Source organism: Coloeus monedula (assembly GCF_965178545.1).
Source record: "Coloeus monedula genome assembly, chromosome: W".
Taxonomy (NCBI): Eukaryota; Metazoa; Chordata; class Aves; order Passeriformes; family Corvidae; genus Coloeus; species Coloeus monedula.
The window spans coordinates 26,345,358-26,356,752 of record NC_138821.1 but is presented as its reverse complement, the minus strand read 5'-3'; the positions used below and the strand labels follow the sequence as shown (position 1 = coordinate 26,356,752).

The 11,395-nt window shown below is 38.1% G+C and overlaps 1 protein-coding gene across 5 annotated transcripts in view; it reads right to left on the bottom strand.

The window, feature by feature from the left end:
* Positions 1-418: 418 nt before the first annotated feature.
* Positions 419-11,395, bottom strand: part of LOC309584611 (mothers against decapentaplegic homolog 2-like) — a 104,713-nt gene continuing 93,736 nt past the window's right edge. For 2 of the 5 annotated variants that reach the window (XM_082300726.1, XM_082300729.1), the window contains 5 exons: positions 10,267-10,479; positions 8,367-8,504; positions 8,074-8,218; positions 3,239-3,338; positions 419-711 (listed from right to left, as the gene is read on the bottom strand). In XM_082300726.1, coding sequence (XP_082156852.1) covers positions 619-711; positions 3,239-3,338; positions 8,074-8,218; positions 8,367-8,504; positions 10,267-10,479 — 689 coding nt within the window. In that variant the 3' untranslated portion in view covers positions 419-618. Of the gene's footprint in view, positions 712-1,349; positions 1,415-1,889; positions 3,339-8,073; positions 8,219-8,366; positions 8,505-10,266; positions 10,480-11,395 lie in introns of those variants that run through there. The other 3 variants (XM_082300727.1, XM_082300730.1, XM_082300728.1) reach the window with 3 other exon arrangements.

Below are 11,395 nucleotides of genomic sequence, written 5' to 3'. Positions count from 1 at the left end.
AAGATGCTAAGGTAACAGCGGAGAATTCCTGTTGCAGAGAGCTTATCACCTAGATAGGAAACATGCACTAAAGGGGGAAATACACAGAGAAAATGCTCTACTATCAATTCTCACAATTTAAAGCCACAAGAGTCCAGGCATTTGACATTGTTCTCAAAGCCTCAGCCCTGAAACAACATTGAAATGAAATCAAGTTTTTCTTTGGAGGGAAAAGGGTTCTTAAATGTTAGCTCAGCATACCCAAGTTGCCAAAAGGCAACTCAAAAATAATTTTTAGGCCTGGGTTTTTACATCAACTATCTGATTTTTGATTATTTGGCTTTGGCAATACTATGAAAATCAAGCTCAGACAGGGCTAGTGACAAGAGAGAGATCAGAAACCAGGGTCACAGAATCACAGTCCAAACTTAAGGCACCAATTACATACAGAGTTTTTCCAGCTTCACAATACAGATAAGCAGCTGGCTACCCATACGTTAAGCATCTCCATTTGAGTACTCCCTGCTTGGTAACTATTTTATTTTACAAAACAGCCTCATTGAAAAAAAAAATTACTCTTCATATGTACTTTGGACATCAGTACTTTGGCAGAAGAGAAGAGGGATGAAGTCACATTCCTTACATACCACAGGCATTCCGCATTAAGATGCTTGAGCAGGCACTGGTCAGATTTTGAAGAGCAGAACAGCAGTGGGATAAGTCAGAAAGGCACTGGATTAAGAAACAGGAGTAGGTAAAGTTACTCAAGAACTGACAAAAGAATTTAAATGAAATACAGGCAAGCAAATGTTTCAAATGCAGATAAATTCCCTTGTGCCACTAAGCTGTGGCTGAAACATCAATTGCAGGTGACAATGTCTTAGTGGTACTAACAGAAGTTTAAAAAAATGACCTACATAGACTGAGATCGCCTTGCATGCAGGCAGCACCACAGGTCCACAGATAATGTCTGCGGTGTCCTTGTCTACTTGGAAGTGCCCACCAAAAAAAGGGTATGGTCAAGGTTATTAATTACAATGTTCAAGGCAAAGCAAGTAATATTGCCATAACTGAAAGAACACATACAGAAATCCACAGCAAGAGGACTACAAAATTAGGTTATCCAACTGATTCAAGTTGCAAACTGCTCATAAATGCAATGGGAGTCTTTCACCCAGACAAGTTGCTCTTATCTGTTTCACAGGTGAAAATAATCATCTGGGCTAGTAGAATGCAATTTGATTGTGGTAGGAAAAAGCAACTGCTTTAATAAACTTGATTGAGAGCAGAAATCTGTATCACTAAACACACATAGATCCAGAACCTGCACAACGGCTGTATGAGAAGTGATTTTAACATCTAAACTATACCTTTCCAGCCACAACATGCAGGACAGTTGTGCCATTTATTTGGGTGGGTTAGAATGACTCCTAACCTTCAACAGAAAATATAGACAGCAATTAATAAAAAACCCAACCATCATGAGAATTAAAAGTTTTATTAGTGTATTCACATATTAGGCAAATGCAACACACATGAAGCTTATTTCTTGGTTCACAAGTTCTACCAATACATTAGTCTAGTGGTAAAACTAGCATAAATTGGTAACGGCTTTGCCAATTTTTGAAAGGTGTCTGGCCCACTTTTTCAAGGCTTGATTTTTGGTATTGCTTCTATGCCCTAGTCATTATGGCATAAAAATATCCATCACTATTGTCAATTCAGTTAACAGATTAAAAGCTGTAACACTGGCCCCATTTTTGTTCTAAAAGCTATCACTAGCTGTACTTACAAAGTACAGTACTAGTGCAATGGATGAAACAATGGGAAAAACAGACAAAGACAATCCTGCTACTGCCACAATAACAAAAGAATGACAGCTAGATCACAAGCTTGTTAGTAAGATATATATTTTTCAAGTCAGAATAACCCTTCTATACAGCTTCCCAACCCATCCCCAACCCAGACTTATTTGTAGAATATATTTCAGAATATTTTTATTATGGTGCAGCTGTAGTGTCCAAGGGTTCACAATAACATGCACTGTCGCAAAGAACCTAGAAGTCCTCCTTTGCTGGTCATACCTCAGCAACCACTATCCTAGAGGTTTTGCAGAAGCAACTACTTTTGATAACAAGACCCATTATGACAATGAATGTGTATGATCTGGTATGCAAGTAAGCTATACAAAGCCACACAGATCAGAAATTTAAAATCTGTTACTGAAATATATTAAGAAGATGCATCTATTAAAAACCTATATGAAAAAGTAGTTTACCTTGGGAAAGAGTTTTTCAAGGTATTTACCTCCAAAAACTAAAACCCACGATTTTTAGTGACATCTGTTCAATGAAAAAATACAGATGTAAGGGGTAAGCCAATAACCTTGTGTACTTAATCCAGTATCCAATGCTATGATAAATTCTCATTCCATGAGAAAAACCACTGACTTCAATGATTCAAGGTAAACAAAAAAGTCCCAAATTACACCATTGCCAGCAATAATGCTGGCACCAGATTCATCAACTCAGATGGGTAGAGAAAAGTAGATTCTTAGTGTGATGGATACTTGGAATTTATAATATGAATTGATTTAGGCCCCATTAAGTATATAAAATATCTTAAGATTTCACAGATGAATCTCAAGACATTTCTTTCCCTTCCAATTGAGGGATTTTCTTTAAGAAGGCAGCAAAAAGTTGAGCTTTTTATGTTTAGGACAACTCAAAAATCTGCTTATATAAAAAAAATATAAAAGAATAAGGGAGTAGAGTCTTGGAATTTTATAAGAGATTTACCTAAATCAAAAAAACCCAAACAACTATTTATGGGAACTAAAATGTAGAACAGCACAATACTGTGATATTTAAGATCATGAGGCATTACCTATACATATACTTAGTTATTCATGTTATTGATAAACCATTAGGACACTCAATTATAAACCTAATAAAAACACCATGAAGAGTCTTGAGAACAGTCCCATCTTTCTGACAAAGACATTTCTATACACTAAATTTTCATCTAGTAGCAGAGTATAGGAAACAGAATCCACAAGGTGCTTTAATTGATGAGACCTCAAGTGCTGTTTTTCTTTTTTTTTCTTTTTTAAAAACCTTTTTAGATAGTAAACAGTTCATGGGGACCACACACAAATACTATGACAGACAAGGTGTTATATTAAGTCTGTTGATTAGACTTGATATTTAGCCCACTGGTAACAGAGGAAGGAGTTTTACGACATGCTGGAGCAGCGTACTGAAGGGGAGCCCATCTGAGTCAATACTTTGTCCAACCATTGTAGAGGTCCATTCAGATGAAGTTCAATCCAGCAAGGAGTGCTTGTTACTGTTTGCCGCCTAGAAAATAAAGAATAGGGAAGTCAGAAAGCAGCTTTAGCTACCATAAAGTTCTCCATCATATAATCAAATCTGTTTCCATCTATATCTCGTACACAGAAAGATAAAAATCCACAACCATTACCATAACTACTACTAAACTTTTTTCAGACAGTCTTTGAAGAAAAAAAACCCCAACAAAAACTCCAAAACACTCCACATCTGTAAGACACATCAATAATTACATGCTTGTCCATAATATATCAAGAATATTCTGCTCTGGAGAATAAGAGCTTCAGCATTTGCTTCAAGTACGCCTCAAGTACCACACCAAGAGCTTTACATCTAAAAAGAAATTCAAAACTAAAAATTGTTCAACCAATGTGGTGTTCACATCACAGCTGTGTGCAGCTGCATCACAACCTTCAAAGAGTGCACGCATAACTGGGTTTGAATTTTGTAGACAATTACTGAGAAATACAGAATAGAAACACTTGACTCTGCGCTATCAGCATGGCCAAACAGCACAATGCTATGATGATCATAAGGTCTGGCTTTTTTGGAGCAAATGACAAGATAAATGTATAAGGAAACTGCTAGACGTCAGAAACACTATGTCAAAACACAGTGTTTGGTTATACTGTGCTAACTGATGCTATCTCAAAGGAACACAAAACGTTTATCTCCAATTTTCTGTAATCTTACACTTCTACATGTGTTTTGTACTGCAACATTCTCACACAAACAACCAAAATAAAAATTGTGTTTCCGTTGTCTTCTATATAAATTTACCTATAATTTTTCACAATAGAATTAATTAAACACCATATAGCAAGTCTCAGTAAAACTGAAGGGCTGACAATCAAAACAACTTCATTCACTCTCCCATATATCCTTGTTTCAGAGACCTGTTCAAAAATTTTCCTTCTCATCTCCAAAGTAAAAAATCAGTATCCGACATACTCTGCCTGAAAAATCCTGTTTTTTTCACTGTACCTGCTCCAGGCATGGGAGTTTTCCCCAACTAGACTGCCAAGACTACTGTTGCTAAGCCAGTTTTTCCTAGTAATTCTAGCTATCCCAAAGTCAAAGCAAGAAGACATTAAGATTCAAAGGCAGCAGATTAGTCAGACACAAACCCAGCCCCTTCATTTTTACTGTTGGCACTGCAACCCTTTGCTTTAAGGAAATCTGTTTATATAAACAAAGGAACTGAAAAGGCAGAAAAATTAAGCCAGAGAGAAGATGAATTTCCAAATTTGTCAGTGATTTCATATTTTCTAGGAAAAGAAAGGAGCTGGAGTCTGTGCACTCTCAGCACTCTGAAAAACATTGTTATCTTATCCTCAAATGCCTATGCCAAAATAAAGTGATCCAATAGAAACAACCTAAACCACAGGAAATATAATTCCATTTAGTCTCGAATCCTTTCCCAAAGAAGGAAGTTCATTATTCCAATGCTGTTAACTCCCCTACAATGTGTTCCACAACACGCTTCCTCAGAATTTTATAACTGGTTCTGTTCAACAACCCTAGCTTTGCACTACACTGGAAGAAGTTGATAAAAGAGCAACAGTTGCTTAGCAGCTGTTTCAAAGCTAAAACTCAGCCTCTTCTACCCACAGATTTCCAGTTCTCATATCACTAAGTCTGTTTGCTGTAATTACCTCTCTACTGAACTCTCTTCAGAAGATGATCCTAGACCTGGATAGTTGTGATAACGTGAACACTTGACTGCTGTATTGGGTTGACCCTGAGTTGATGGACAGTCTTTAAGACCAATTACGCTTCTCACAATTTACATATTTAAACCGCACAGAAAGGCGGGACTTCCCCTTTTGGTCGGAGCTCGCTTGCTGGGAGGTGGGGGCAGCTCGGGGCCTCCCGGCCCCGCCGGGCCGGGCCGGGGCCACTGCCCCTTTCCCCCTTTCCCAATGCTGCGGCATGGACCCTGGGTCGCTGGGGGGGACTGCCTCAGAGCCGCAGGCAGCTAAAACCAGCCATGGACTGCTCACAGCTAAACCCATCCAGCGCGGCTTCTGGGGACCGGCGGGTCCTTCTCCTCTCCATGCGGAGCCGGCGGAGTCAACGGGAGCCGGCAGAGCCTCCTGTCTGCAGCCAGCACACTTCGTGCTGAACTGAAGAAGACACCACGCAGCCAGCAGCACAAAGGGAGCGAGGCTTTCCCCACCGTAAAGGCTGAACAAGAACACCCTTCAACATGGCCGCGTCAGAGTCAGAGAGAAAGAGAAGTGAGTCACGTGGGACGGAGCTGAGCATGGCGACGGGAGAAAAGAGGGCGGTGCCGCGATTCTGGCGCGCAGCTTAAAAGAAACCTTCTTGCATGCCGTGGTAAGAAACTGTAATACCACAAACTGTTTGTCTCTTTAATCCATTTGAAGAACATGGGGGGATGGAGTATCTTCGTGTGCCTGTGAAGATTGTGAAGAATGCCTATGCCAGGCTATATAGAAGTAGTAAGAGGCTGCTAGAGACTTGCGGCGAAGAAAAGCCTTTGTGTGCAGGCCAAAAGAACTTATCCTTAAAAAGATGAATAACCCCATGTGATGGCCCATGTTTTGTAGTGTGAAGGAACTGTGAGATTTTTCATGGGAGAGATGTTCTACACACAGCAGATTGTTTGTTTCTGGGCGGATCTGCTGTTAGTGGCAGTTTGGGAACCACGTGCAACTGAAGGAAAAACCCTTTTTTCCCTTAAGTATAAGAGAGAGACTTTTCAAGAACTGGAACACTGACTAACATCCCATGTTCTGTTATCCCTTGTGTGAGCTAGGTAAAAGGAGAGAAGTGCTGGAGGGGGGGGGGATTTGCTTTAATTTTGTTTTGTTATTGTCTCTTTACTTTTAATTCTATTAGTAATAAAACTCTTTCATTGTACTGCAACTGTTTAAGGTTTGTGCCTGCTTTGCTTTTCTCCTAATTCTTATCTCACAGAAGGAAAATAAGTAAGTAATGAATATTTTGAACCAAAACCACTACATTTAATTAGTGTTTCTGCCCGGTTTTGAGCTCAACCCACTACAACTGCTGATCTGAACTTCTACCACCATCCTCAATTCTAGCAAACATATGTTGAGCAAAAAGTTGTAAACTATTTCGTCTACCAAGCTTATAAGCTTGGTAAATAAACAAAATGTATCACTTTGCCATACCTATGCATTTACCTACATAGCATAAAGTGTAAGTAATGCTTTGCCTTTGCCCAAGCCTGTTCTAAAAGAAACCTTTTTGACATAATGATGAAGCACAGAAGTTTTAACAAGAATGATGGATTTTGCAGTGCCTCCTGGTCTATTTTGACAATTCAGACTACATTCGTTTAAATTCAAGGTTGTGTTTGCAGGAGCAACCTCTTCTTGCTTTAATCACAACTGCAGCATAACTTACAGGTTTTGTGCATCAATACTTTATTAGCACCATCTTAAATAGAGATGCGAAGTAACTAGTTCAGCATTATGCCAGTAATCAGTTTTTGTGGTGTTCTGGAAGAGTTTGCACTGCAGTATTTTTAATCCTATGATCTCTGAACAGTTTATAGACTACTAACAACAAACATTCTTCCTCCTTAGAAACAAATTTACCAAAAGGCTCCCCACTGTTTTAATTCAGCACTTACACTCCATTCACTTCAAATTGTCTCCATATAATCTGACTGATTAAGCCTCTTCTGTTCTGATTTGAATGTTGTATTTAATTATGTGTAAGTGTATACATACTTCTTTTGAGACAAATCCAATAGTTCTTTAAACTTGAGCCACATTCTTTTTTGTGTATCTTTTACTAACAAAGAGGTACCAATTTATTCCATTACTCAAATTTCTCATTTCATCCAATTAGACTTCTACAAAATTGGTTTCATTTATCTGAGAAGCCTCCCCCACATACTGATGCTGCTATTTACATGCATATATTTCAAGAGCAGATAAAAAAAGCAAACCCCCAAGATTCAGAGTGGAACCTACACACCATTATTCAACCTCAGAAATTATATGGATTTTTAAAAAGTCATTATGTATTACAATAGGGTATTGATATGTCAGACTTCATTCTTTCAGGGGACAATTTCTAGAGAGGTTTAAGGAATTTGTTTAAATAAAGAATACAATTGAAATATATTAAAAAATCAGATAAAAGGCTATTTTTTCCACTCAAAACATTTTTTAGCAGTTTTACTACATAAACAGTCTTCTTACTCCCACAAAGTTTTTTCCAAGTTCCAAAATATTTGTCATCCCTTAAATGCATGTTCTCCAGCTGTTTCATTCTGCAGAATGCGCTCCAAATGACTTCAATTCTTTCTGTCAGATACTATCAACTGCATCCCTCACCACAACTTAATGAATTCATTATACTTCACACAGAACAGGACAGAGACCAAAATGACTGTACATCTAACAAGCAGCAAATAATCTCACAGCACAAACTGTGAAAGTTCTAGATATTGTCAGTGATTTTTCTATAATAAGCAAGCAAGCAGAACCAAGCGAGGAAACAGAACTTTGATAACATTCCTTGCTCAACAGCTGATTGTAATACTAAAATCACTTTCTGGTCTTTATAACTTAAAAACTCAATAGCTGATGAGGGAGAAAAAGGAAAATATGGGGTTCAACTTGCAGACAGCATGTCTACAGTAGCAGTAAGAAGCCTGTAGGTACAGCTTTCAAACCAGACAAAAATAGTGCATTAGTGAAAGAAGAAAAATTAACTCTAAAATTAAAAACAAGTTTCTTACCTGTATTCAGCTCCCCATCCTTTAACAAAACTCATTCTTATGGTACACATTCTAGTAAGTTGATAAACTGCTTCAAAACCCTGATTCACAGATTGAGCCAGAAGAGCAGCGAATTCTTGGTTATTAAAGATTTTTAGGTTGCATCCTAAAAAGAAAAAAAAGTCCAAAGAGTACAATCAATCAATGAATACACAGAAGCCCAAAACTATGAAGAAACTATGAAAAGGAAAGCAAATGTCCACTGAATACATTCACTGAATATTTTTACACAAGACCTTTGGTAAGCTACTAACCTGGTGGAATTTTGCACACAGTTGCAGGATGCCAGCCATATCTTTGATTACAGTTGGGGCTCTGAACAAAAATAGCGCTATCACTTAAGCACTCAGCAAAAACTTCTCCACCAATGTAATACAGACGTACTCCCCTTCCTGTAGCAAAATTCAAAGGAACTCTAGTTATGATATGACCCAAGCAGATTAACAAACAAGAGAGTATTTTGTTTCAGAGAAGGCCAAGGTTTTTCTTTATAACAGAAACAGACATCAATTATCTACAGGACAACAGTGCTGGGCTGACAGCTGTAGCAGGAGCAGAACACAATTAACTCGCATTTTTCCTCCCACGAACACACAATATTTGAAGGAGAAGCAGAATAATTTTTGGTCAGGAGTGAGATAGAATTTTCTAGCCATGTAATGGCTTGTAACCAAATACAAATTAGAAAGCAATGTTCATTACCAAATAACTTTTTACTTAAAGAAATACCAGAATTGAAATAAAAATATTAGGTTCAACAGAGTTAAAACTTGTGCTAGTATTAAAGCATTGTATATGAAGCAGCACAGGCCACTATGGCAAAAAAGGAAAACACTGTACCACTTCAACACTCTCTGCTTACATGCACCCACACTATTTCACAACCCACTGCATACCCCTTTCTCTGTACTACTTGAACAAAACCAACAGGACTTCATTTAGCCCTATTACAACATAAGAATTATTATTGTTCACTTTTACATTGTGATTTTGTTCTCTCTCTCTGAGTGGAAAAAACCCTGCATGGGTTATTTCTAGCAGAAGATAAGTAATGCACAATTGAGCTCTCAAAGAAAGCTATTTATAGTTAACAGGCTCTTTAAAGGCCATAGTTTCTATTCCCCCTTTTCTTTAAAACAATTTTTCAAACAAAATGTGAATTGCTCTCCTAAAAAAAGTGAGAGCTCCTTACATTTTTGCTTTTCCTCATCATTGATCATTTTGATCAGTTAGCACAGGCTTAGCTTGGGCTTCTGCACATCTAAATTTTTATTAGACAAGCATTTGGATTTAGCATAGAGGGAATCAGAAGGTTCTACTAAAGAGATTGAAATTTTTACTAAAAATCAAACCAAAAAACCTCATGAGTGTTGCTAAATAAAAGAATTCAGAAAAAAAAAGGGTAATTTATTGAAGAACCTAAAGCCAAGACACTGCATTGTAGAAAACAATATTCTTTACTAACCATTACAAAGAAAATCTTAATCATGTCAAAACAGCATGTTAACTGCAGGTTTTCCCATTTCAGAAAAGCATTCAAGTACTACCAATGTTCATTCTGCATTTTATAAATTAGGATAAACTAAGCAACATGCTAATATTTTGCAATTAAAGCTTAAATTTCAATTATAAGCACCTCTGAATACAAACGCTACCTAGGGCAGAGCAGTCTAACAAGGAGCCTGAAAGCCAAAAACCTGCCCCTTGGGATACTTTGGTGCATCATCTTTTTCCAGAAGGCAGAGAACAGCAACACGAGCAACAGAAATCCTCTACAGTTGAGTGGCTTCCTCCTGTGCCGCTTGCATCCTGACAGTTGTGTGACTGCTGCTACCACCAGTTTAGTGACTACTGATCGAGGAAAGGGAGCTCCTTTCAGCTCTAGCCATCACTACATCTCTTCCCAATTGCAACAGGCTGTGGTAACAGAAGCAGCTATATTTCTCCCCAATTTCAGAAGCAGTGATCTCTCTATCTTTCCGCTTCTGTCCTTAGGAAGAGAGATCAAGGTCTCTTTGGCAAGCCACAAGAGAGAAGTTCTATGGCTGACTGCACAAGGGTGAAAGGAACCCAAAACACAGATCTGCTCATCCTACCTGGATCATTCCAGATAATTTAATGTCTAAAATGAAGTTAAAGATCAGAGATCTTTACCTATATGCCGCCTTGTCATTTCCACTGTAGCATTTCTGTTTACATTGGAAAGCAAACCTAGACAAAATCGTTCTGAATTTGATGGATCTGTAAAGCCATCTACAGTCAGGGAAGGCTGGGATGCATGGAAGGTTTCTCCCACCCTCTGATTCAATTCATAATATGCTATTGAACACCAAAACGCAGGCTCCGAGTACGTAACTGGTTGCAAGTCTAAAAAAAAAAATTAAAAAACAAGCTTAATACAGAATTCGATGCTGAAAAGAAATCTATCTGCCCTGCTATTTGTCTCTCCCAGAAACAACAGCAGTAATCTCCTCAAATTATATTTTACTTGCTGTCATTTTTACCTACTCCAGTAAACAGAATGGAATTTAGACTTTCACACAAAGGAAGGAGGAGGGGAAGAAGGGGTGATCTAATCTGACCACAGCTCATTTAGTTCAGTACTTGCATTTTGCTTGGCAAAATAATTAAGCTAATGCTGCTGTGAGTGCCAGATGTTGAGGCATTTCTGTTGCTTTTCTGTAACGTGCAAACATTTTGGCAATGATAAAGAAAAGATTAAACTATCAAACACTGAACCACACAAAGGAAAATAATATGAAAATTATGTTTCCTTGTATTACACTAGATCTTATACCATCTCTTTATCTAAAAGTAGTTCTAAGCTCCTTTTACTCTCCCCTATGAGAGCTCAGTATCTTCCCTGTGCATCTTCAGCTTTTCCTGAGCTGCTTCCCCTTTTTACCTACCCTAATTACTTACTAAGCGTTCTGAACAGCATTTTTCTGTCATCATTGCTTAAACAAACCCAGGGGAATCTGATCTTCCTGAAGCATTTATACAAATACACAGCAATAGCACCTGATCAAAGCAGGTGGGCAACTAATGTGGGACCAATGATTGTGTTGCAGTTACAGGTGAAACAGTACACGAGAAGAGTAGCAGAACATATATACAAGGGAGTCAGCAAGTCTGGGCAGCACTATGGATTGGCTAACATCCTTTAAACTATTTATTTTATACATGCTAGTCCTGCACACACAACCATATTATTCTTTCTCTTTGCTAGGAACTCAACAGTTACAGAAATAGAGTAGTAGTTAAGAAGTTATTTACCCAGCCC